This window comes from Punctularia strigosozonata, assembly GCF_000264995.1.
Source record: "Punctularia strigosozonata HHB-11173 SS5 unplaced genomic scaffold PUNSTscaffold_7, whole genome shotgun sequence".
Lineage (NCBI taxonomy): Eukaryota > Fungi > Basidiomycota > Agaricomycetes > Corticiales > Punctulariaceae > Punctularia > Punctularia strigosozonata.
The window spans coordinates 1,125,713-1,150,719 of NW_006767439.1; the positions used below are offsets into that span (position 1 = coordinate 1,125,713).

Here is a 25,007-nt window from a genome sequence, read left to right on the forward strand (position 1 = left end):
GCTGTGCGCTGCCGGGCACTATTTTGCAACCTTGCGTTTAACGTCAGGCCTCCATTGTGGTCGATTTTGTGCTTGATCATACCAGCATCAGGAACTATGCTAAAATAATCTATGCCGGTCTTCGTCATCCGGTGCCCCGAGAACGCGCTCCTTATGGAAGATCATGCACATCGCATACATAAAGCAAAGCACGCTATCCTTAGCCCACGCAGAAGCTCATCTTGCCAAGAATAAGAGGGCTTGAGTCATTCACTACATAATGTGCCGTGGTCACCGTTGCGTTTGACCTGGGAAGCCGTCGGAGGCCACAACACAGAATCGGTATGAGTACGGGATGCACCTTGTCCTCCTCTCATCTACACCTCACCAATGCGTACGTCTGTTCAACAGTCAACTCCATCTTCTACTCAAGGTTCCCCTACCACCAGAACTTCTATCACTATCCACAACTCCAGCGATCCATTACGGGCCCCAAAACGGAAGCTTCACGTAACCTTGGCCCCAGGTCGACTTGTCATCAATGGCCTAGGTTCTCTTGCGCGGCTCTCACAGCCATTCGGGAGAGATCATCGCTCCTGCCAATCAGGTTTCCAGCTTTGTCTACCAGACAATCGTTAGAGGATGACGATGCCGCACTCCCCGCCGAGCTCATATGATGTGGTAAAACATTGTGCCATGGGCTCATACCGCGCCGCTCGACGGTCCGGTCTGCGTCCCCTTAGTAAACTGCGCAGTAACTCCTCGACGGCTCCTGTGTCATCGTCGGGAATTGGGAAGGCGCGGATGGCGTACAAATATCTGCTGAAGGGGTGGAACCACAACGCTCAACGGTGGGTCGCCCATGATGACTGCATCCCAGCTCAGCAACTCCTCTTATACTCTGCGATACACGGCTTTCTCACCGAGTGTGCTGGAATGTGACGTGGTGGACTCTACGAGCGCATGCCGCTACACGGTGGGGACGATTTCCACATTCGGATCGCTGCTGACTACCGTCAGAGACCATCCCAGCCAGAATAAGATCGCGATGATCAACTGGCAAGAGTCTGCGACCGTCGAAATTCAAGGATACAGCGAGGGAATGAACATCGCAGACTGGCTCGTCCGCTCCGAAGACTCCAGGTTATTGAATGACATCCTCAAATCATTACGGCACGCTAACATTTGGTCCTACAATCAGGTCAAGGACGATGGAAGTAGGGAACATGCGCTATCGATGGATGCCGATTGGTGACCACCTCTGTGTAAGTTTCGCGGAAGCAGTCGGTAATCGGAAACCATCCAGCTTACACGTCCAGTTCAGCTGACAATGCACCTTACGCCCACGGCAGACAGTAGCTCTACGCTCTGCATCTTGTGTCGCGTTACTAAATCTCGGACGGAAATCACACTGGAGCTGTCTCGAGAGGCTATGGTCATCGGCCTCGAGATACCTGCAGTTGTCGCTACGGTCATATTGATGAGCGGGAAGAACATCGACTAAAAGAATCCCGAGCGTTCCCAGCCGGTTACGCTCGCGGCATCCGGACGGAATGGCGAAAACCATCATCCGAAGTCCGTCCGTCCGAGTGAGGATGAAACAAACACGACATGCCACGGCTTCTGCCATACAGTCAGTTATCTGCTTGATCAGTTTCATGGAACGTCGCTCACGAGGATTCGATAGGCGTGCCGATTACTACCGTAGCTCCCAGTCTCCGTTTCCCAGGAACCGAAGTTGCGCCGTGGGACTCTTTATCGCGGTGAGATGAATGCACGCGTACACAGTTTGCCGTTTGACTCCGTTCGTGTAGTTATATGGCCACCTTGTACCTATGAATTTAGTGAATGCATGTTCGTAGCCGAACATTCGTCAGTGGACGTGAGGACTGTAAATGAATCTCTGCGGATACCGTTTAGGTATGAGAACGACGAGCGACTAAGGCGTGGTGGCAGTTGCAGAGCGAATGGGTATGCTCTTGCTCTACAAGCAGATTAGACAGATCTGGCGCAATTCCGAGTCCGCGGAGCGTGATAAATGAGCTTGGACAGAGTCAAGACAGTACATGCATGCACAGGACGCAGCTTGTACATCGCGCGTGGCATTGGCGATGCCTAGGAAGGTGATAGTATATCCTGACCCTGATTGACCCCATATGGAAGGTGAAAGGGATTAGACTGCTGCGGGCGAGGTCCAGAACGAGCGTTCCAAGATATATCAGTCTCTCAGAAGATTATTGGCTGAAAAAGCATGCGAGAAGGAGCCAAGAAATGAGATGGTTGATGTGCCACAGAGTGAGCAACGTATGATACCGTGTCGGACACGGTATTATACCACCTCGATTAGGTCTTCGGCATTAGTGTTAATTCACCTGATCTCTGGGCTCTCACGTGTATGACGTGGCCATCCTCAGGCTGTATCGTTCACTCGTTGTCAGTGACCACCGGCACCTCACATGAACGCAACTATGCATACCACGACCCTCAGTGTTGTCATCGCATCACCAGGACATTGCAAAGTACTGCAGCGCGGTCATTCGCCACAATCCCTGAGAAATGGGAACGTAGACCCCCGTCCCGCGGCATGGCAAAAATGAACATCCGTATGTTCAGAGAGAAAGAAGGACGGGATGGTCCAGGAACGCTGAGATCCGCCGGCGCAACGCATCGCCTGGAGCGCCTCGTTTGGATATTGACTTTGAACTCATGTGCCCTGAGAGCGAGAACTCGTGATCCCAAACACGATCGACCCGGGTGCCGGCCGTTGCGTGGCATTCAATAAGCTTCCGATCCAATACCAGCTTCGGCGGCGAGCTGTGCCGCGTTAATAGCTTTGCTGCAGGTGAGGGAGTCGGGGACGCTGAGAAAGAGAGAGAGAATTGGTGGCGTATGTCCGACTCGGAGCAGAGTACATAGATCTGGAAGATTTCGGTCGCGATTTGCCTCCGTAACGGAGCGATCTGGTGGCTGTGGGACGTTCGTGCCTTCCTGATTCTGGATGATTGATTGATTCAGTCACTCACTCATCCGTAACCGCTGGAAGGCGTGGTCCGGAATAATGCGGGTCAAGGAGAGGCCTATACGGGCGTCAACGAGCGCAGTGACTGCGTCAGTACGATGCGGATATGATGTATCACTTTACTTACTTGTCGGCGTGCTGTGTTGATACACCATACATCCCAGCGCGGTCCGACATACACAGCTTCACTGATATACGTCGCTCTGTGAGACCGTCCCCGACTCCTCGTCCGAGTAATGATGGAATATTATCCAATGCCCACGCCCATGAACCCAGACCTTTAGGTACTCAGGCACGTCGATATGGAACGGGTCTGCGGAGATCGTGGCTGGTCCGATGTCTTCCTGCCGCCGGGATCAGGTCATCAGGAGTGTGGGTCGAGTACACGTATGTATGGGTCGAAGATCAGAGAAGGAGTGCCATCCTTACACTGACAGAGTGCTCGCGGAGAGCTCGGCGACGCTCCGAGCATGACGGAGATCGTTATATGAGATCGTTGGTCATGCGGCATCGCTCTGTATTGTTGGTCCGCGCGGGACGGAGGAGAGGGGGGCACAGCTTGCGTGAGCGAATGCCGCACACTCTAGACGTCGCCTGACGGCCCTGGACATCATGTTGTGTCGGAGAACAGCGCGCGGAGATGGCATGGAGGAGGTTATCCTTGGACTTTGTGGGCGATCGTGTGTCGACCAGAGCAATATCAGAGCACGGCGGATTGGACGAAGGCATGGCGAAACATCATGACGGGCTTGCTGGCGTGCGTTACAAAGCGTGCGAGCAGTCCAAGCTGATGAAGACAAGATTGCGGGGGCTCGAGCAGAGGATGTTTGCCGAGCTGACGTGTCCGTTACAAGATTCATACCGGCCAAGTCGCGTCAGACCACCACTACGCCTGACGTGAGGCATGGATACGGGTATGGCACGTGAGAATGCAGACGACGCGCACCTATTTGCTACCGAGTTCGCCAACTTTTGACTATCCCATAACCCAGCTGAACAACTTGCCTCGAATACAGATCGCGAACCGAAGTCTCAGGTTTCTATTTCGTAAATGTAATAAAAAAACGACTGGTTGAAACAGAGTCAGTAACGAGTTTTTGGAACCTTAGAACGAGCGAGGCCTGAGCGTGCAGCAAGACAAGCAATCGAGACGAGCGTCTCCCGCCTCCCGACGCCCGACGCCACGCGAGCAAAGCACCGCCATGCTCCTTTTTGGGGCATACAAGCTACCTTTCCGGTAACCACCCCTTCGCGCCCTCGAAGCCCGCCGCTCGCTCGATCACCAAACGCTCTTCCGGCCTCGGACGACCTTTCAAATTCAGTATTTATCAGTGAATATCTTTTATTCTGATTTTTTGACTACCGATCTAGCTTTGGGATCCATCAAATCTTTTCGCATCTTCGCCTATACACCTTCCTACTCGCTTTACACATGAAAACTGTTGCTTACACTCATCCTGATGTCGAACCTTAGTTTAAGATTTTAACAACTAGGCGAGACTGTAAGACCCCTATGGGTTCCTCCAGGACTCGATTTTCTCGGACCCAACTACGCACTTTCACCTATCTAGAGCGCATTTTAATGCACATCAAAGAGGGCTGGAGGCCCTCACATACATGGCATCTTCTTTTTGCCATGGCGCTTGGTTGTAACTGTGAGATCCTATCTTTGATTTGCCCGAAGTCTGACATGATTTGTCAGAAAGTTTTTGACATCGTTATTCCTGTTAGGAAAGCACTCATCACAGCTCAAAGAACTCGTTTGTAACGCGCCCCGTACTTTGAAATCATAAACGGGGCTATGTTATCTATTTTCATCGTAGTGAGTTTACCTGTTCCAAGTCGAATGTGTTCTGCCTTTCGTATGGTGAACGTCAATTAACCGTCAATGAACACAGGTGTGTCTCCCCTACCTTGAAGCTTACTGCTCAAAAGAATGCGTCTTCGGGGTTTCTGAGCCGCATGTTTGCACAAAAGCAACCGTTGCCAGTCATTTGACAGGAGAGATCATAGTGGCGACCCCCGGATCGTGAATCGTGATTCATTTATTACATGTCCGTGTCGTCACAACTGCTTCCGGGCCTTCGACATGATAGAAGACGTGAACCGGAGCGCACTTCGCCTAGCCAATTCCCAGGAGCAGACGCTCCTGTTCGGATCGTGGTCGAATGTATTGCATCCCGGAAGGCAAGCTCAGCCAATGCTCAGCGGACTCCGGAGCGGAACGTTCAGGGAGACGAACAAGCCGCCGCCCCGGCCGACGGTCGCAGTGGCACAGCCGCGCAAAGCCGATTGGGCGGCGCACGCGAAGCGCAGGCGGACGACGTAGACGTGACGTCATGGCAGCCGCCCAAAGCGGCAGGACCCTCTTTTTCGCCAGAAGAGATCCGAAGGGGGGGGCTCATCGTAACGCGTTACACAACCTGCCGCGTTCGTTTTCTCTTGTGGAGCCCCGACCTCTTGCGATTGTGCGGACGTTGTCACGGCCAGAGAGCCTCGCACTCGCACTCGTACACGCACAAACCACCACTCGTCGTCGTCGTCTCGCCCAGCGACCGCGACCCCGCTGCGGCTTACACCAGCAACATACGACCAGCCACGACCAGCGCGCGCGCACCTCCTGCTAATCAGCGCCCCGCGGCAGGCGGAGCTTCTGGATGTGAATAGCGGCGCGTCCCGCCGTACACAGCAGCGCCATGGCCTTATTCGCAGTGCGTCTCACCGTCTCCGGGCGCCTCGCCGATCCATCGCTGAACGTAACACCAGGACCACTCGTCGCGACCCGCACCCGACTACCCCACCACCACCACCACCAACAATAACAACCACACCCACCCGTCGCTGCCGTTATCGTCATCACCACTAGGCCAACCCCCACCTCAGACCACGCACGCGATCCTGAACACGACTAATCCCGCTCTGTCGCGTCCGGGCAGCAGCGGCATCGGAGCAGGAGCGGGAGCGCTCTTGACCGCCGCCTCGCCCGCGCCCTCGCGCCCGCCGCCGACGGACGACGACATCGAGGCCGTCATCCAGATGGCGACCGCGTCGCACATGTCCTCGCCCGGCGCGCCTATGCGCGACACCCGCACGCAGCTGTTCGTGGGCAACGTGAGTTATCCTCCTTCCTCTTCCTCCTCCCTTCCTTTCTCTTTCCCTTCTCTTCCTCTCGGATGTCTTTATTTCTTGTTTCTCGTCGGATCGGGGCGGGGCTGTATGCGCTTTGGGTGATTGGTGGATGGGGTATGCGAGATCGTGGATCGCAGGCTCCCTCCGAATCGAATCGGGACAAGGCGAATCGACACTTCCGTCCATTTTCACCCATACATCAGGAAAAATCGGACTATCGAAAGAGTCGCTTATTGGGTACCGAAACCCTCTAAAGCTACTAAATGAGCACGTTTTAGTACGTTTTAGGAGGTTTTTATCAATTCCGGTTTTTCCTGATGTATCCCTGCTCTGACTTCTTGAGACTGACACGAACCCCGATGACCCCCCCTCTAGCTCCCCTACCGCGTCCGCTGGCAAGACCTCAAAGACCTCTTCCGCAAAGCCGGCACCGTCCTCCGCGCCGACGTCTCCCTCGGGCCGGATAACCGCTCCAGGGGGTACGGCACCGTCCTCCTCGCCTCCGCGGAAGACGCCGGGCGCGCGATCGACATGTTTAACGGGTACTCGTGGCAGACGAGGGTGTTGGAGGTCAGGCCGGATCGGCTCGGGGAGGGCGCGGATCCGTTGAGCGCGGTGGGGAGCGGGATGGGAGGGGTGGGGACGCCGATAGGGGGAGGGGCGGGGACGCCGTTGGGAGGGGCCGTTGGAGCGTTGGGAGGGGCCGTTGGAGCGTTGGGAGGTGGTGTTGGAGCTTTGGGAGGGGCCGTTGGAGCGTTGGGAGGGGCCGTTGGAGCGTTGGGAGGTGGTGTTGGAGCTTTGGGAGGTATGGGGTTGGGGACGCCGTTGGGCGGGCATGGTCATTCGTTGGGCGAGCTCGGCCAGGGATCGTCGAGGCCCGGGAGCAGCGCGGGCGGGTTGGGACCCGGACCCGCGCCGGGTCCGCCGAGTCGGACGCTGTTCGTAGGGAACGTGAGTCTTCCCCCCCCCCTCTCTCGCCCATATAGCCAGCCGTGCTGACTTTTTTTTTTCCGAACGTGCTGCCAGCTCCCGTTCCATACGCAGTGGCAGGACCTGAAGGACCTGTTTCGCCAGGCGGGCGTCATTTTGAGGGCGGACGTCGCGCTCGGGCAGGATGGGCGGAGCAGGGGGTTTGGTATGGTCAGTTTTGCGACGGAGGCGGACGCGGAGAGGGCGGTGAGGATGTTTAATGGGTTAGTGATTCTCTCTTTTATCTCTTTCTTGTTCTCGTCTGTTTCCTTCTCGTTTGGCGTGCAGTGGGAGGCTTAGGATTTTCTTTTTTCTTGGCGTATGCGCGTTTTCTTTTCTTTTTCTTTCATACGCGTTCTCTCGCCGTTATGGGACGGTCTCCGTAGGCGTATATGCGCCTCCGCTATTTTTTTCTTCTCTATTTTTCTCCCTTCGGTTTCTGGCGGGCCTGCTTTGGTTTCTGTGTCGCAACTCTGGTCGGGTGTGCGCCCTCTTGGGATGGGTTCGCGGGCGCGGGCGTATATGCGCACTATCCTTCGATTTTCTCTCTTTATTGCACCCCAATCGAGCGCATGTGTATTTGGGCACACGTGTGCATCCCTGTCCCTTGCATCCTTCCGGGTTGTTTCAATTGTTCAGACACTTGTTTTCGTCCATTTGAGAACTCATCTTGACCACCTTCGTTCCGTACATACGCCCTATTACTTGCGACCCATGATCGCTCACGCATTCGTCGCAGCTACGAATACAACGGCAGGCCCTTGAAGGTCCACTTTGACAAATTTGGGAGCCTGTCGCAGCCCGCGACGGCGCCGACGTCACCCATCCCGGGGTCGGCGTTCGCGCACTCGCCGTTCGGCGGCGTGTCCTCGGCGGGCGCTCTGCTGAGCGCGATGTCGCACCTACCCCACTCACCGCTATCGTTATCGTTGGGCGGACAAGGACAAGCATCAACCTCCCGGGCGCTCTCTCCGTTCGCGCTCCAGGGATCGTCGCCCACGGGAGAGCAGGCCTGGCAGAGTCAGTCGCAATACCTGCAAGACCGGCGAGGTAGCCAGGGACAGGACCAACATCACCATCAGGGCCCACCGGGGCATATCAGCATGCCCCAGGGATACCACCTCGACGTCGGCCCGCCGTCCGGACCGAGTTCGCCGTACTACTCGCCTTATGGAGGAGGAGGATACTCAGCGTTTTCGGTCAGCTCGCTGCTGCAGAACCCCAGCGGGGGGCGCCATCCGCTCGCGAGCTCGCTCTCTCCGCAAGACTCAGCTTCGGGCTCTAGCGGGAACTCGCATGACACGACGCCGTCGTCTGATCGGTCCGGCCCGTCGATGACCTCGGGAACGTCCGCGCAGACGCAAAGGGCGACGTCGGATTCGGTGCTCAGCACGGCCGGCACCTCGTCGTCGCCATCGTCATCGCCTCAGCCTCCCTCCGTCGGACGGCACTCGTCGCATCCTGGGACCATCCCGCTTCCACCCCCGCCACCCATCAGCGCGTTCCCCGCCTTGGGAACGCTCTCGCCGCATCTCATGAGCGGCCCTCACGGGCCACCGATGATGACGCCCCCTCACCATTACCAGCTGTCGCCGATGCACCACCCTGGCCAGCACCAGCACCAGCACCAGCACGGGGGGATGATGATGACGCCCGGTCTGCCGCCGATCACGCCCAGCATGCCGTCCTTCACATTCTTCCCCCAGATGTCGCCGCACCTGCCCTCGCCGTCCGTTGCCCCCGGTAGCCCGGGAGGGCCGATGATGGGTATGCATCCCCACGGCCACCACCCGAACCCGTTCTTTGCCGGGGTGAGTCCCGCGGCTGCGATGGGCCCGCCGACGCCGATGGGCGTGCTGAGCCCTGGGTTGCCGTTCAGCCCCGGCGTCGCGCTCACGCCGGGCAACTTCTGGGGAGCGGGCGCGAACGCGTACATCAACCCCGCCGTGGGAGCGCCTGTGCACCGCCCGCCGGAGGAGGAAGGAGCAGGGGCGGGACAGAGCCAGGAAGGGGGTTACTTCCCGCCTGTGCAGTATACGAGCTCGGCGTCGGGGTCGGGAGGAAGGACGGAGGCCGGGTCGGTGTCGGGAAGCCAGCAACTGTTGGAGCCGAGCCAAGAGCAGGGGTATTTCCCGCCTGTGACCGGGTTAGGGCGTGGGAGGGAGGGGGAAGGTATAACGAGGAACCAGAGCGGAGGGTCGAGCACGAGCGAGGGGACGCCGTCGAGCAGCCGCGACGGACCGTCGCCCGTAAGCACGACGACGACGAGCTGGTACGATGACGCGCAGTCGACTTTGCTCGCGAAGGGGTTCGAGAGCCTCGCGGTGGACGAGAGGGACCGCGGCAAGGACGATAACGGTCTGAAGACGCGGACGTACTCGGCTGGGTCTGGCGCCGCCGGCGCCGGACGTCCGAACACGCTAGCTGAGAAGGGCCGGTCGGGGTCTGACCCTGCACCTGCCCATGGGCAAGGCGCAGGGAACGGGCACCACCAGCATACCGCCGGCTCGTACGGAGTCGGGATGGATATGGGTGGCACAGAGAGCGCGCCGCCGACGATGCAGCGCCCGGAGGATGTCGTCGCGGCCTCGCCTTTCCGCGGCCTCGGCACGGACTACGGAGCAGCACAACAAAAACAACAACAGCAGGCTCCTTGGGGTACCATGGAGCACATGCGGAGCCACTAATCGGGCCGAAGTGTAATGGGAGGGGAATCTTGGATGGAATCAGTTCATATTGTTGGATGTCGTCGCCATCATCATCTCTAGGGAAACTAGGAAGGGGCGAAAGGAAAGGAGGGAGAGCGTTTTGCGTCTCAAGGTTTCATTCTTGCGTTTTCTTGGCCTCCGTTCCATTCACTACTATCATCTACACAGCCTCGTTCTTTTCTTTTCCCTTCCAAGTACATACACAGACCTTGGGACTCCAGGAGATCATTCCAGCAGCACGCGCATATATACATGTCTCTCTTTGGTTGTTCGCCTCTTTTGTTCCTGTTCCTGTTCCTGTTCCTGTTCTTTTTTCTTTTCTTAAATCTCAGATTGTAATAATGCTGTATATCCTCGAAATCTCATCCTAATCTTGAGCGAGAGGTGCGTTCGATAGTATCTCTTCTCGGGGTCACGGTGGCACTGGCAGTCAGAGATCTGAGATATGCCGCCACGTGGTATGGGTCCCCTTTTCCGTCGTCAGTCCTTTCTACTCTTTTCAAGTCTTAGTTTGGGGAGGGGAGGGGGGACGGAATATGGTCTATTGATCTTTGCTCTTATCCCAGCCGGGTTCATAGCCCGGGGTTAGATTCCAGAGAACCCTACTATGTCACCATCAAGTGGGCTTTGCGACCCACTTAGACCTTGCAAGCAAACACCCTTGTTTGTCTCGCTCCATGCTTGTAGCCTGGCTGCTCGTATTGATCCGGTGGCAGAGACGGACTTAGCGGTCAGCATCATAATCATACAAATTCCAAAACTGATGAATAGCGCAGTGAACACGCCATGTCGCGCCTTCGACTTAGTGATCACTTATCGCTATACTAGGGCATATTCCCTGTGAATGCAACCCTCCAATTACTCAGACCATGCCGCGCAATGGCATTTTTGGAAAAACAAAAAGAAGAAGAAGATCCGTAGTTCCGATCTCTCACCTTCATTTCGCTGAGATGTCTATTCACCATGGCGCGTGTAACGGGTCTGAATGCCGGTTCTTGCTGACGCCGATGCTTGTGGAAGGGAACACTGAATTCTCACCGCGCCGCTCGCCGCTTGTGACACGCTCATTCGAGTCAACTGCAATAATTCGCAACCCCATGCTCTCAGAGGAGCGCGCGGCATGTTTCCGCGAAGGGATCTGTGAGCCGCTTGATTGATTCTACTTCCCCGGTAAGAACTGACCTGATTCCAGGTTCCCCGGACCCACCGGCGGGCCAAAGAATGTATGGCCGGAAGATCCGAGAGTTGCAAAGCTCCACACCGAGAGATCTAGAATGACTCTCAACCGCCCCGTCGATACCTCGACTTCGTCCCGTGTGAATGGTTGGAGTGGGCGCCGTTTCTCTTTGGTACCGGATTCCTTCCGCTCTTGCGTACATTGAATTCTGAACCCGTTTCACTCGCCGCAGAGTCGCGCTCAGGGCCAATCGCTGAATTGAGTGACGCGCCCATGGTTATTGGCGTTGTAACCTTGGATGGCTTGCGCTGTTGCATTGATCTTGCACATGGAGCGAGAACACTCGAGAGAGGCTATCTTGCCCTCCGGTCGTCATAATATGAACGTTAACTCGCTTTCAGCGGCGGCGCCGAGTACGTTCTTATTACGCAGTGAAGAGAAGCATGACAGATATTCAATGACAGGCGGTGTACATGAATGTTCGAAACTAGCAGGCATACCGAATAACTATGAGGTCCGACGAGGTGCTCTGGAGAGAAACCCTTGCTATTCAATCTATGTTCCTCCCGCTCATCAACAGCATGGTAGCAACAATTGCTGGCAGTTCCAGACCAATGACTATTGCGTTCTGAGTCAACTCGAGCGTGATCATGTCCCTGGTCTTCGTGACGCGGCATAAAACGTCAGCCCCCGGACGGAGATGCATAGTCAGCTACGGTGAATCCGTCAGTGTACCGCTCTTTTCAGCGTTGTCAGGACCTACGCAGAGGTTGTCCTCATGCGTAACCCATCGATAGTGCATAGCGCCGAGCTCCATGGTTCTGGAACTGAATACGGTGACTCCGGTGTTAGCTCGCAGCCAACAAGACAACAGTGCATAGTTGGAGACTGACCTTGCGTCCGAAGATCGCGCAAGCCATTGACTGATAGGCTGCTTCTCGAGGTAGCCCTGGATCTGAATAGACGGAGAGTTCTCCCATGTAACTTGGGCCACGGTTCTTCCAGCCGGGTCTTTGACCGTGGTGGACAGCGTGCCAAAGATTGTCTCCGAACGTATAACGTATCGCGGTGCGCGGTTGGATCCCACCACGCTGCAATACAAAATGGTGGGCGAGAAAGAGACGAAGTGCAGAGAGCTTGCAAAGGCAGCCATCTCGGATGATGTTCAACGGCTTGACATTGCGAAGGCGACGCCTTTTCTACTTTGTCGATTCTCCACCGGCTTTTACAACGAAGGTCGCGGCGGTGTATACGGGCTTAACATGAAGAACTCAGAGCTCTGCATTTCCGCGGGGCGAGTTCCACAGGACCGTTCAATTTCGGAACGTAACCCGGTCGGAGTGGGACGGAACACGCGTTGTACTGTATGGCGATGACAGAAAGGTGATTACTGCCGACATTTCGACATTCAAGGCGGTCGTAGGGAGCTTGGCAGTAATTTTTTTACAGCGTCCAATGTGCCATGTAATCAGCATGTAAATTGGATGGACGAAAGAAATGACGTGGTGACTATGTGTTGGAAAGCCAGCGCAGAACTCCTGTAAAAAGAACATAAAACGGAATAGCGCGAGGCGGGCCGAATAGGCCGCAGGCATGAACGTACCATGGGTCAAGCAGAGCAGATATAGACGCTGTCGTCAATCTATTGTCGGAAATTGACATCCAGCGCGTTCGTAGTCTGCGCGATCAACAGCACTCCGAGCCGATGTGAGCACAAGCCCATGCTGTTTTATAACTGGCCGCGAACAACGGGTGTCTGGAGTGCTCCTTGAACTGGGCCAGCTACTACGAGTCTGGTAGAGAGCTGCTTAGAATGCACTGCGCTTCGGCACAAACTGTCGTCGTGGCAGATGGCAGCCTGAGAGCGTAGAGGTGAAAATGCTGGTCCTCGCCTATGTTCTCACGCACTATGGCCATCAAGTTCTACACGCGACCCGTGAACGTCGCTGCAACCTTCTGACCGCGCACCGTCATCTTATAGGAGATATCCTACGTAGGATGCAGTAGCGAGAACGTGAGGGCAAGAAGAGCCCCTCCCTACCCGCGCGCAGTGCCGCCGCTGTTCACGTTTCCACCTCCGAAGCTTCAACAACGGCCCTCCTTCACGACCAAGAACTCGTTGCATCAAGTTGCCCTACACACTCTTTCACTAAAATTTTAGCAGTCGCTCACTGCTCTGTGGCTCATCGCTGGTATCCCTTCAATGTTTTTACACTTATTTCATTCTCTTCCAACTGGCTCCTCGCGAGTCGCCGCTGCCTTTCAATATTGGGTAGTTTGAGGTTCTGTCCCGCAGATACCCTTTTTTTCCTGTACACCTCAAGAGAAGTTCCGAATACTCATCAATATCAGTGCGCCTATCTCTATGTCGATATCTCCGACCGATAACATGGCTTACTCCGAATCCGCGTACGTAGTAGTGTATGGATCACATCCATAGAGCGCTCACCTTGATCTCAGGCATACCAAAACGCGTGGATAACAATCAGAAAAACGAAGAATGTTCAGCGTCGCTGACTGCACACGAATGTCATGAATAGGAGTTATATGGTAAACGTGTCGATTCGAACTGCATCAAAGCAATAATCTATGTAACCGAATGACCCCGAGGTTCGTATTTGACTTGTAGGCGCTGCGGAACTGTCTTTTAAACAACGAAGTCATCGATCAATGTAAATCGATGAAAAGCTTGCCTCATACCAGTCAATGTTGCGTCCGCTCATTAGGATAATCGTAGCGACAACAACGGGCTGCTCGAGGCCTAGAGCTAGTGCATCGTTCGAAAACTCTAATATAACCTGCTCCCGCGTTTTGTAGACGCGGCACAGCGTATGCTGCGTGGACATGAAGACAGGCCCTCTCTGAACGGTGAGCTACGCATCCATCAGTGACGTAGTTATTATTAGCACCATTCAGCCAGGATAAGCACTCACCAGCAGATGATTGCCTGAGGCGGTCCAGGTATACCGCGTTCTTCCTACTTCCATGGTCCTTGAGCTGGCATCGCTGGAAGGTTTGAACTTGCAGTCAAGGCTAATAAACGCATTCAAGAATGCACGGACCTTCCATTCTCGGAACGCACAAGCCACTCCGAGGCGGCCTGCCGCCCTATGTGACCACTGATCTCGACTGCTGGCTTGTTCTTCCAGTCCAAGATTGCCAGAGCTCTGCCAAGTGCGTCCGTCACAGTGGTGACGAGGGTTCCGTTGAGCAGCTCCGTCCGTACGGCATAACGAGGACCACCGTTGGAGTCAACAACATCGCATGACAGGATAGTCGGGGAGAAAGACACGAAGTGAAGGGAGAACTGAGTCAGGAAGAAATCCATGGTATGAATGGTGAGTGATGGAGTCTGCTCTTGCGTCGATATTTAAGCACTAGCTGCCGGATGAATGGGAATTTGACCCACAAGCTCGACTCGCAACGCCCCGTCCACCGGCAATAGCATTAGACCTGGGAAGAGAGTTACTCAGTCTCCATTTCGCCTGAACGCTGCATGGTTCATGATTGACCGGAGCGCAACGCGACGCTCCCAACCGCGGAAGCATCGGGAGCTGCGTTTCCCGATGGTAGGATCGCGCATCTCGCTCGCACGTCGCCAAAGGAGTAGATTGGTCGCGAGATCGTCCTTTGAGCCGCCTGCGCTTCATGAAGTTTATGAACAAGCACCCCGGCGAGAATTTCCCAATCGGGAGAGCGCAGTCCGGATCCGGTTCGCGTGGCTGTGGTCTCGTGGAGCCAAACGATCTTTCGGGCTATCCCTCCGTCCGCTTGTCCCGGTGTAGCCCGACACGATGCGCTTGCAGCGAAAGTGGAAGCGCAGCGTGCAGAACCATAGTGCGTACAGGCGCAGTCGGTTCAGGACCAGATCGTCCGGCGCGCAGTGAGTGAAACCACCCGCAACCACGCGGAGACCGTCGGAGTTCATGAACAGGTTTCAGGTCAACCGCAGCATCTGTAGCAATTATGGACGGTTGAACGGGAGCTCTAACAGAGAGAATCAGCCTCCGATTGTGTCGAGACGCCCTACCTGAGTTACAGTCATTTGGTCAGCATGTTCCGGCGAATCGTTGGCCGGTTGATGTGACTTAAGAACGTGTATTATGAGTCATAGTTGTGGAATGTCATAGGGAGTTACACCTGCATTAATAGACGGTCACATATGCTAGGATCTAAGGAAACTGCACGCCCCACATTTCAGCGACGATTTCTCGCAGCCCAGAAGCTCTCCTACTCACAGCTTGGCCCGATCCATCAATCAATATTCCTGCCGCTCATAAGTACGATAGTAGCGACCGCAGCCGGCAGCTCGATGCCAAGACGTGAAGCATCGCTGTCGAGCTCCAAAGAAACCTCCGCCCCAGTCTTGCTAACCCGGCATAAAATGTGCGGCGGCGTCGAGAGATCGGCCGATAACTGTATCGTCAACTACGTGACGTCAGTATTGGGTGTGAACAGGAGACGGATGAGAAACGCACATAAATGCAATTGCCCACGGGCTGCCACGTATAGCGCACTTTCCCCACTTCCATATATCGAGCTCTGAATCAACCTGTTAAACACGACCAAAGGATAGACAATGAGGCTGACTTACCGCAGATCTGGGGAGCGTTCCAACCATTCCGCTACTGATGTTCGCCCAAGGAAGCCGCTGATCTCGACTGCAGGGTTGTTTTGCCAATCAATCAGGGCAAGCGTGCGATTGGCGGCATCTGTCACCGTTGTCAACAGTATCCCGTTGACCACGTTGGACTGAACACGGTAGTGCGCCGTTCCCTGTGAGTCAACGACATCGCAATGCAGGATGCTCGGGTTAGCGCCGACAAAGTGCAGATGTCGATAGCAGGTGAATTGTTGCGATGGAGAGGTCATGGTCGCGTTGTATCGCTGCAACTAGTTACGCAACGCACGAATGAAGATGTTAGTGAGTGAGCAATGGTCTTTTATATCTGCGCATATGCCATGGAGTCGCTGACGGAGCACTGATGCCGCATGAGTCCAGGACAGTAGCCGACCGGAGACCCACTCCGCGACGCGTCAGTATGTGCTCAGTGATACGACGTTTATCGTTGTGAGTGTGCCTGGGTACAAACGTCGGCAGCCGCGAATTCCGTAAGTTTGCCACCCGCAGCAGAGGAACGATGAAATGGCATCTCCGTTTGGAGGCAATAGACATCCAAAGGCCGACTGCGTCCCCTGGGGAAGCTGTGTTCTGACTACGGAGTCGGCCTTTCCTCCCGAACCGACGCCGCGTTGCCTTTTATGGTCACATCTGGCTGACCGGCAAGTGAGGTCATCAAGGTGGATCGTTCATGGATGACCACGGAGCCAATCTCAATACGCCGTCGAAGACGGAAACTGAGTACGCGTAGCATTTGCCGAAGGAGGCGGTGCGTCGTGATGAAACGTATCCCGATGGACGAGCCGGGAGTGTAGACGCAATCGCATAGTCTGAGGGCGAAGGTCCTAGAGCTGAGCAATCCAGATGATTTCTGTGCAAGTTTCAGTACTGGAGTCGGGTTCAAAGCACAGTTCAGATGGTACCATCTTGCAAAATTGTTGTGGTAACCCACAAAAATGATGGATGCGCCTCCATGTAAGGTGCGAACGACCGACCACTCTCCCGGTGCAGCGCAGCGAACCCGCAAAGGACCGGATGTTACGATTCAAATCGAGACCGTAGCATGTGTACCAAGGAAGGAGAGAAGACAAACAGAAAGCAACCGGTGCTCGTCTGATGAGCAGAGGAGAGGACGAATAATACTAAGGAAAACAAATTCAATGATTGCTTGATGCGCACGTGATGGGAATGTCCGTTGATTTAGAGAGTTTAGTCACCTGATTTTGCTCTCTCGCGGGTCCCCTGTCGCCGCGATATTCGGTAGATTGACGAGGTCCTTCATCATTTACTTCCCCCGTCCATCACCTACATCATCGCGTCTCCTTATCCTCCTGCCTCTATACTGTCTATGGTGTATCATCCAGTTCTGAACATGAACTCTATCAAACGTAAAGAGAGCGATGAGCACGACATGCAAGGTATGAAAACATACCCGCGTTATTCGTATGAAACGCTGATGGATTCTCGTTCAGTGGACACCGAACTTCCAGAATCCAAGCATCGAAAATTGTCGAACGAAGAACTTCCGGAGGCCCTCGGATTCATTGCGGATAATTGCATTCCGTGAGTAGCGCTCACAGAGAGACACTGCTTTACAAAGCTAAACTCTCTATATGCGCAGCGTACAACATTTGAATCGCATGCAGAGGGCGCAAATTAGGTTGATGCATTACAATGGGCTACCCATCGAAGGTGAGTAGCGCGAACTGCTCTCATTCGTATCATTGCCAATTGGAATTGTTCTATTGCATGACAGAGATATGCGGTAGGATCCGTTGCTCCAAGCTCGCTGCCGAATCTGCGATAGCGAATGACGAAGAGGATCCGGACGACGTTGACGAAGACCCTAAGAACGTCCCTATAGGGTTCACTGACGAGTACCCGCCGCCGGTGAGCACTCCTTCGTAACTGAGATGTTTCACCTCTTGACCTCATTTCAAACAGCCGCCGAAACCGAAACCGGTGAAGGCCGATATCCCTAGTACGTGACTTCCTCTTCGTTATTCTCGATCATCAATGACACTTTCGTAGTCCCGAGCTCTAGTTCTCAAATCAATGGATCGCGCTCTGGTCCGACAAAACCTTTTCCTGCTGTGGTAGGCAATCGCCTCAAAAAGAAGGGGTAAGCGCATACATCCCATACACCGTGGACATCAGCTGAAGCTCATTATCTCAGCGCTGCAAATGGCTTGAATCGTCATGAGAGGGCTGCTATGCGTCTGCTGCGCGACAGGGGGTATTCTCTAGAAGGTATAGGACCTGCGGGCGACCCTTCGTATTTTCGCTTACAACTTACGTCTTCATCCGGTTGCAGACGTCGCGGATTTTATCAACTGCAGTAGTGCCACTGTTCACAGATTCGTCAAGAACGAAGACCACGCTGACAACGTGAGAGAAGACGCCTTGTGGGTCCACGACGATATCTACGATAAGATCGACGAGTTCCTCGCGGTCGGTATAGTTTCAAGCGAAGCTACGAATGCATCGACTAATACCTCAGCAGAATAAGCCAAGGCCGCTAGCAAGCGCCTCGGCACCCCCACATACATCCAGTAGTAGTCGTGGAGGACGTGGCGGTCGCGGTGGCCGTGGTCGTGGCAGAGGTCGTGGCCGCGGTCGCGGGCGCCCTGTCGGCACGTCCACTCGCTCGTATGTTACCAAGAAGGAGGAGGAGGACTCCCCGAAGCGCATCACCCGTCGTCGCGCCGCTAGCGACGCCAGCCATAGACCGGATTCCGACGACGAGGACGACGAGGAAGTCATCACCGTCTCGAAGTCTACTAGAAGCCGGCGGTTGCTCAAGCCAAAGGTCGAGCAGAGGGCGGTCAACGGCGTACATGCCCCAGCCGACGTCGAGACGTTCCTCCAGACGTGCGGCGTTGACCTGTCGCATCTCAAACCCGTGCTCGAGGAAGCGGGCTTCAAGACGACCGAGCATCTCCGCGTGCTTATTAGCACACCTGCTATCGCCGAGGGCTTCCTGAAGGATCTCGTCGGCCAGCAGAAGATCAGCCTCTTCGACATGCATGTCCTGATTGCTGGGCTCAAGCAGCAATATGCGGAATGAGTATGTGGTATGATATACGGAATGTTCGTGGAATTGGGTCTGTGGGTATGCGTGTAACCTTATGCTGTCCATTATTCTGTATCTTAAACCCTGTAGCATTGCATGGGCGACTAAGAATGGTAGGACTTGGTAGACTAGCTTGATCGCGAGCTGTACGCTTGTACGCTTCTCGGTTATCTCGTTCCTTCTGTGGCATCCGGGTGACCTTCTATATATGCTCTTCCGGCATGTCGGATAATGCGTTTCAGCTTGTAGGAAGAAATGCAACGTATTTGCCTTGCTTCGCATCATGTCTCATGATCAGCAGCGTTGGTAGCAAATAAGACGTATATGGTCACGCAAGCATACATGAGTATATCATATTTTACCGACAAGCAAGTTTTTTATGATCTCCCGACCGGTGATCCGGACGGTGTGGTAGAGCGTCGGGACGTCGAGGGTGGACGTGAGCCCGTCGAGGAATCCGAATGGTAGCATAAGGGGGATCCATCCTGCTCGAAGGAATGTATCAGCCAACGGATGTCGACAACATCTCCGGTTTGGAGGACGTACCACGAGCGTACTCCATCGCCCAGCACCCTTCGTGCATTTTGTATTGCTTCGTGGTGCCCCGCGGAAGGTGGTGCACGTCCCCAGGGCGGTATACCTCCTTGTCGAGTGCACCGGGAGCGAATGCCCATTGTTCACCCTGTCAACTCGGTCAACACACAGGGCTTTTCGTCGTGCAGCAGCTCGTCACGAACGTATAGGATGTTAAAGTAGTCGTCAGCGGGATGAAGTCCTGTATGTCCTTCCGTTCCGAGAGGAGTGCCGAAGATGATGAGGTATTCAGTGATAGACGCTAGGCAGGCATTGAAGTCAGAGATGGAGGCGACTTCTCATAGCATGCGAACAGAAGACATACCGTGGATAAGATACATAGCTCCCATCGCGCCTCCAGCATTGTTGAACACCCAGTCCCGCTTCACCTCGGCCGAGTCTATGGGGTATTGGATAATCGTCGGGTTGATTCGTATCTGTTACGAGTAGCGTTAGCAGCGCAGGCCGAGCCATTGAGGCACCATGCGTACCCGCTTTTCGTCGCTCGGAAATTCGGTAGTGAGGTTTGTCACGATGTGCTGAATCATCGCAGCCGTATCGTTCGGGTATAGGTCCACGGCAGACTTCGCGAGTTCGTGCAACGCAACGTGGTCGAAAACATACCAATGGTGCTATTTCGCGCCTGGTAAACACGCTATGGACGCGCAGAAGGGGAAGCCCCGCACCTTGATACTGTCCAACCACCGGCCAACTACCACGAAGATCCCAACGACCGCGAACCGGATTACCCATTTCCGCAAGAATCCATCAACCTACATGAGTCGTTCAGCGACTCCTAATGCAAACTGAACGGATACCAACACCACCGCTGGTCATGCTCTTCGCCTTGATTGAGGCGCCAGACGACTTCGACTTCACCATGACTATGACGGGGCAACGTGGTAGCCTGAACGTAGCCTCAGGGATACACTACGAGGGTATATAACGCGGCCGTCGACTCGTCAGATGTATGAGGTCGTACGACGCGGAGGATATTTTGCGCGACGCAGAGGATCGAAGAGACGCGTGTTACGTAACACGCGTATAGGCGGGCCGCGGAAAATCTGTCATTGTCACTTGAGAAAAGAGAAAATAAGATTGCGTTGAGATTGCGTGTGTGAATGAAACGCCGGACACATGATTGAAGGTATGTTCAGATAAAATATGTTGGACTACACCGCATACTCAGTCGGCGAGTATCAGACAGCCGTACCGATGTACATATCCGGGTTCGACATATATGTAAGACAGAATCGAGTGATGCCAAGCTGAAAGGATCTCACGGTTGGAGACTCAACATATCCGCTGCCGCCGGGAATGCGCGGTGCGCTTGAGGTGTGCATTGAACCGTCGTGTGCTTACTGATTTCTACACGATTAATCACTCGACTGCCGCTTCGACTGCCATTACAACTGTGCAGTTGAATTCCAGCGGCGATTATTGGCTCAATATGGCGGATACTAAGTAAAGCTACTGAATGCAACTACGGGAGAAATTGTCTATGAAGTGCATTCTGGGGGAGAAGAAGTCTCCGGAGTGCGTATATGGTTTCTCTACGCGTGTCCCCGGGTCGATCCCCATCCGTATAGCTCATGCGTTCGAACGGATTAAATCTGAAATCTCAGCATGTTAAAAAGCCATCATCTTGTCGAAAGAAACCACCATGACGTACTCAATGTGAGTCTGACGTGGTCTGAATAGTATGCTTCGAGTCTTGGATATTCATGGTGCTTGGAACGGCAAAGGACAGTGCCTCAAGGGTTCCGGTAATACCACGACTCTGATCGGTCCCGGGGACGACATCTTCCCGCCAATTCGTACGGCTGGATAATATCGATAAGGAAGAATGCGGCGCGCAGCAAGTATTGCGACCCACGAGTTGAGCTGCAGGCACGCTGCCCGTCAATATCATGGTTATCACAGCTGCGGCAAAAGGACTAACCGAGTACATCATAGACACCGAATTCAGATAGGACAAAGTCATGTTAAAGCTGGGAAGCGGGTATGAGCACAGTACTAGTGTCACACGGTAAAATCTGTGACTCACGTAATGAACCAGGTGTTATATTTCGACATTGTAAGATATGTAACGAGGTTGAGCAATGCGCAGATGAACGGTGGTAATGCCGACATCCACGTTACGTGGACGATTTTGTTGACAAGCCGATCCGTAGCCTTGTATCCTGTTTTCGACCTGATAAGGAGGTATAGCACTGTTGGAGACGGATGACCAGGGTGAGGAGACATCGTTCAAGAGGTGCCCATACATGCGCCAGTGATGATACCATCCGCTCCTGTGACCGATGAGCATACTTCTTCATGCGGAGGATGCGGTGGCTCACCGAGAACACTACCAGCGTTGATGCTCTGCGAAAGAGGAATTGAATATCTACTAGTCTCTTCGCGGCATGCAACTCACCACGAGGTCGTTGAACTTTGCTACATTCCCAGCGCTGCTTCCCTACATGGCAGGTATATCACTTCACTTACCAACGAAGATACGACGGGTGATGTCTCATACCATGTTCATGGTTATCACCGTCTAGTCGACAGTTAATAACGTCCGCAAGATTAATTTTCACGACTGCGCACCATGGCTATGGCACCGCTGAGCCCGAAGAGAGTGAGCAGGGCGAGCGGTGTCAACAGAAATATGTTTCTGTTGGTAAGCTTTGCGAGACGAAGCGTGAAATAGCCTTGGACAGCGAAACTGATAATGCCGGACTGGAAGAAAGTGTTAGTGATGCATCGTGAGCTAGCGTGCGCGTCTTACGCTTAACGAGGTCGTCATCTGGTACCACGAGCCTGAATATACAGGGTTCAGTCATCCAATGCCGTACCAACCGAAAATACGTACCAACGGCGAGCGCGTCGTAGTCACCGAATTTTTCAACGTTGAGATTCCAAGCTACAGCCGCAGTCTGTGCGCTTTTAAGGCTATGCCGTATCGAGGTTAGAATGCAGTAATCGGCGTGTTGTTTTGAATGTACCAACATATTCAACGCGGCTATGAGTGCCACGTACGAACGAGTGTGCAACGCGTCCTTCCGATAAGTGCGGAAATAGGAGTCGATTTGAACCAGAAGGATGCCTTGCAAACTGAACATACAAACGGATCGTAAGCAGTGAATACGAAACTTCGGACCCGCGCGAGTGGAATGGACACTGACAACATCGAGAAGAGGCTGCCCAGCAGCCAGGGGCCCTGATATCGGTCAGGATGGGCCTGAATTGCGAGCGCCGCTGGAGAAGACTGGGTATTGGAACTCATGCCAGCACAACGAGAACGTGCAGCCAGAAAATTGCTATCCTATTCGGAAGTCACATAAGTATGTCGGAAGGCAAGGAACAGGTCGGAGACAAACGAACGTCCCTTCCTTTTTGAGCTGTCAGACACTTATAGACATGAGCCCGCTCTTCTTCATCTCCGGTCTGGACACAGAGCCCTGAATGCGTAACGACGTCCTTAACCGACGATCTAGTGAGAAGATCCCAGCCAAGATGCCGGCGGCCGTTCTCAGCTTCACATCCAACAAAAGCGATAAAAATTGGAGAGGACATGATTGCCGTAAGGTTGAAGAACCTAACCACTGCTACAACGCGCCAACTGACGGGGCCGTCGACAAGCTCCAACTGTTTGTGATGCCCCCCGTCGATAAAGAGTGCCGAGATACTGAGCAAGTATCGAGTGTCCGTGCCTGAGTTGTTTTTCCCTTCCCATCGATCGTTGACCACAGCTGGAGCACAAACGACTCAACTATCCAGCAGTAGTAACACGGGGCTGTACTATGGACATATTCAGTCACCTTCGCGATCAATCCGCGATAGTAGTAATCACGTTGAAGGGACTGTGGGTCGAAGGGGCTTGCCTACATAGAACGGCGGCGATTTGACGGCGGAGAGCAGTCCTCGATTGTTCTGATGACATTTTCACACGCTAGCTTGCGTAGAAACCCGCTCACGACGAGCTAGAACCGGAAGCTTGAAGTCACAAGACACAGTAAGCGGCGTCGTCCTACTTACGAAGGTTGTCCACCACACAGCGAGTATGCATTTGATCACTTCAGGCAAGAGCGTTGATACAATTCATCCCGGGCGAAGGCGGATTCATTTTGTCCTTATGAGTCCATCTATTTGCCTGTGATACTGTGTATAGCTTCGCGCAAACCCCCTGATGATTGATGATCGAAGCCCTTGACAAGGATGTTGCTAGGAGTCCCTTCACAATTTAGGATGACTACGGTATGAAGAACCAGTATCATACCGCAAATCATACCTTGAGTCTCATATATCACCCCATATCCTCGTCCTCCCGTCCGTACAATATCTTCATGCCTTCCGTCCAACGTGCCCATCCAATACTCTCCACCTCGTCCCAGAACGATTCGCGACCATGCACGTCGCCCCAGCGCGTCCTCGCTTCCCGCACTAGCCAGTATCCAAGTGCGCGCCTCTCCTCGCTCGCAACCTTGAGCTCAGGAAGCGCTTGATACGCCCTTTCCACTATCGCAGCGGCCGCGAGAAGAGTTCCTGTTACACCGTCGTCTCCGTATCGCTGACGGAGCCAGACGCTTTGCTCGAACAGTATGAATTTGAGGAAGGCGTATACGTATCCGTGCGAGATGTGCAGGTTGACGTTGCCGCCAAAGCCGTGCTGTTGCAGGTCGAGGCCGAGTATGAATGTGTGGGGGTCTTGTCGGCGCTCGGCGAGCGACGTGAGCGACTGCAGGAGGTTGAATGGCAGCGCCGCAGGTCGTTCTGCCGACGACTCCAGCGTTTCGAGGATGGAGGGCCAGAGCGACATCCAATCCTCCTGCAGCTTTTCCACGACGGAGACCTGAGACGGAGTAAGGCGCGTTCCGCATGCGTCGCATGACCATTGTACGGATCCGCTGATGCGTTGCGGACAGGAGGCGCCGCGGGAACAGGATGGAGATGGGCATGTCGCGCTGCGCATATATTCTCGGATCTGACTTGTACAGAGAGGGCAGGTGCACTTGAATCCGCGCGAGGAGAGCTGCGCCTGGCGGTCGTCCGTAAGCGCGAACTCATCATCCTGGTAGTTTATAGTGAGCTCGTCGCCCGCGAAGACCGGTCGTATGCAGCGGAAAAGTAGCGTGGGGACCGCGCTAGGTTGGAGGCCGCGGGTTGATGGTATGTGCACGACGCAGTTCGGAATACAGGAATGGTTCGCCATGGAAGCTACGAGCCATAGTCCGCACGCTTCGTCTTTTTCCTCCTCGTCTTCTTCCCCGATCAAGGTGGAGTTGTGCTCGTCGTCTATCTTCGGTGGCGGAGGCAAACGAGGATCAGAGAGGTCCACTTGATCGTTCTCATCACGCGAGTGGGAGTTCGTCTCCAGGATCGCGAGGAGACGTTCGATTTCGTCCGCCGTCACAGTCGGCACGGAGTCGGACAATTCTGGGATAGCTGTTATCCAGAGCTCGGCCCATTCCCTGTACTCTGAAGCGCGTTCTGGATCAGCCATTCGGCTGGCTATCGATGTGACTGCGGACGTTGATAGGTCATGCATGGCTAAACTCAGACGGTCCGTCTCGACGCCGCTTGATCGACAGTACCCATAGAGATAGAGGAGCCTCTGCCAATCAAAGGGTATATCCAGCTCCGATGTCGGCTGAAAGTTCCGTGCGATGGGGTGAGCAGTATGCAGCACAGGTGCCTCGCTGAAGATCACGTCGCCTGGCTAGAATACTTCAAGATCAGGGGATTTAACGTTGATAGACATATCGACAATGAAG

At 54.3% G+C, this 25,007-nt stretch overlaps 9 protein-coding genes across 9 annotated transcripts; 4 read left to right on the forward strand and 5 right to left on the reverse strand.

The window, feature by feature from the left end:
* Nucleotides 1-1,027: 1,027 nt before the first annotated feature.
* PUNSTDRAFT_134877 (uncharacterized protein) lies at nt 1,028-1,483 on the forward strand (the record flags this gene model as incomplete). Its single annotated transcript, XM_007384388.1, has 3 exons — nt 1,028-1,122; nt 1,181-1,244; nt 1,304-1,483. The coding sequence occupies 3 exons, from the start codon at nt 1,028-1,030 to the stop codon at nt 1,481-1,483; spliced, it is 339 nt and encodes a 112-aa protein (XP_007384450.1).
* Nucleotides 1,484-6,076: 4,593 nt separating this feature from the next.
* Nucleotides 6,077-7,327, forward strand: PUNSTDRAFT_16187 (RNA-binding domain-containing protein; the record flags this gene model as incomplete). Its single annotated transcript, XM_007384389.1, has 3 exons — nt 6,077-6,109; nt 6,503-6,895; nt 7,154-7,327. Coding segments are annotated over 3 exons (600 nt in total), but the record flags the coding sequence as incomplete, so codon positions are not given.
* Nucleotides 7,328-8,430: 1,103 nt separating this feature from the next.
* On the forward strand, nt 8,431-9,783 carry PUNSTDRAFT_114003 (uncharacterized protein; the record flags this gene model as incomplete). The annotated part of the gene is made up of 1 exon (XM_007384390.1): nt 8,431-9,783. One exon carries the CDS (start codon nt 8,431-8,433, stop codon nt 9,781-9,783), a length of 1,353 nt encoding a protein of 450 aa, XP_007384452.1.
* A 1,748-nt stretch (nt 9,784-11,531) lies between these two features.
* On the reverse strand, nt 11,532-14,309 carry PUNSTDRAFT_69040 (uncharacterized protein; the record flags this gene model as incomplete). The annotated part of the gene is made up of 3 exons (XM_007384391.1): nt 11,532-11,693; nt 11,745-11,808; nt 14,044-14,309. 3 exons carry the CDS (start codon nt 14,307-14,309, stop codon nt 11,532-11,534), a joined length of 492 nt encoding a protein of 163 aa, XP_007384453.1.
* A 926-nt stretch (nt 14,310-15,235) lies between these two features.
* Nucleotides 15,236-15,853, reverse strand: PUNSTDRAFT_134880 (uncharacterized protein; the record flags this gene model as incomplete). Its single annotated transcript, XM_007384392.1, has 3 exons — nt 15,236-15,409; nt 15,460-15,523; nt 15,576-15,853. 3 exons carry the CDS (start codon nt 15,851-15,853, stop codon nt 15,236-15,238), a joined length of 516 nt encoding a protein of 171 aa, XP_007384454.1.
* Nucleotides 15,854-16,843: 990 nt separating this feature from the next.
* On the forward strand, nt 16,844-18,910 carry PUNSTDRAFT_144067 (uncharacterized protein). The gene is made up of 9 exons (XM_007384393.1): nt 16,844-17,020; nt 17,075-17,165; nt 17,224-17,294; nt 17,359-17,492; nt 17,547-17,583; nt 17,634-17,724; nt 17,779-17,852; nt 17,917-18,053; nt 18,106-18,910. Exons 1-9 carry the CDS (start codon nt 16,951-16,953, stop codon nt 18,667-18,669), a joined length of 1,269 nt encoding a protein of 422 aa, XP_007384455.1. The 5' UTR covers nt 16,844-16,950; the 3' UTR covers nt 18,670-18,910.
* A 72-nt stretch (nt 18,911-18,982) lies between these two features.
* On the reverse strand, nt 18,983-20,217 carry PUNSTDRAFT_52890 (ERG2 and sigma1 receptor-like protein). Its single transcript, XM_007384394.1, has 7 exons — nt 20,071-20,217; nt 19,935-20,021; nt 19,740-19,880; nt 19,574-19,685; nt 19,413-19,510; nt 19,222-19,357; nt 18,983-19,160 (listed from the first exon to the last, which is right to left on the reverse strand). Exons 1-7 carry the CDS (start codon nt 20,128-20,130, stop codon nt 19,027-19,029), a joined length of 768 nt encoding a protein of 255 aa, XP_007384456.1. The 5' UTR covers nt 20,131-20,217; the 3' UTR covers nt 18,983-19,026.
* Nucleotides 20,218-20,920: 703 nt separating this feature from the next.
* Nucleotides 20,921-22,519, reverse strand: PUNSTDRAFT_44994 (uncharacterized protein; the record flags this gene model as incomplete). Its single annotated transcript, XM_007384395.1, has 10 exons — nt 20,921-21,071; nt 21,296-21,461; nt 21,591-21,615; nt 21,668-21,709; nt 21,770-21,790; nt 21,841-21,972; nt 22,022-22,053; nt 22,106-22,185; nt 22,273-22,347; nt 22,419-22,519. The coding sequence occupies 10 exons, from the start codon at nt 22,517-22,519 to the stop codon at nt 20,921-20,923; spliced, it is 825 nt and encodes a 274-aa protein (XP_007384457.1).
* Nucleotides 22,520-23,422: 903 nt separating this feature from the next.
* Nucleotides 23,423-24,736, reverse strand: PUNSTDRAFT_126513 (uncharacterized protein; the record flags this gene model as incomplete). Its single annotated transcript, XM_007384396.1, has 2 exons — nt 23,423-23,467; nt 23,525-24,736. The coding sequence occupies one exon, from the start codon at nt 24,734-24,736 to the stop codon at nt 23,540-23,542; it is 1,197 nt and encodes a 398-aa protein (XP_007384458.1). The 3' UTR covers nt 23,423-23,467; nt 23,525-23,539.
* Between the last annotated feature and the right edge of the window lie 271 nt (nt 24,737-25,007).

Bases quoted from the DNA above. Each gene is read 5' to 3' on its own strand.
- PUNSTDRAFT_144067 (XM_007384393.1), top strand. From the start codon at position 16,951: ATGGTGTATCATCCAGTTCTGAACATGAACTCTATCAAACGTAAAGAG. The intron at 17,166-17,223 runs GTGAGTAGCGCT...CTATATGCGCAG, and splicing joins ATTGCGGATAATTGCATTCC to CGTACAACATTTGAATCGCA. The intron at 17,725-17,778 runs GTAAGCGCATAC...TCATTATCTCAG, and splicing joins AATCGCCTCAAAAAGAAGGG to CGCTGCAAATGGCTTGAATC.
- PUNSTDRAFT_52890 (XM_007384394.1), bottom strand. From the start codon at position 20,130: ATGGTGAAGTCGAAGTCGTCTGGCGCCTCAATCAAGGCGAAGAGCATG. The intron at 20,022-20,070 runs GTTGGTATCCGT...CGACTCATGTAG, and splicing joins AGAGCATGACCAGCGGTGGT to GTTGATGGATTCTTGCGGAA. The intron at 19,881-19,934 runs GTGCGGGGCTTC...GGCGCGAAATAG, and splicing joins GGTGGTTGGACAGTATCAAG to CACCATTGGTATGTTTTCGA.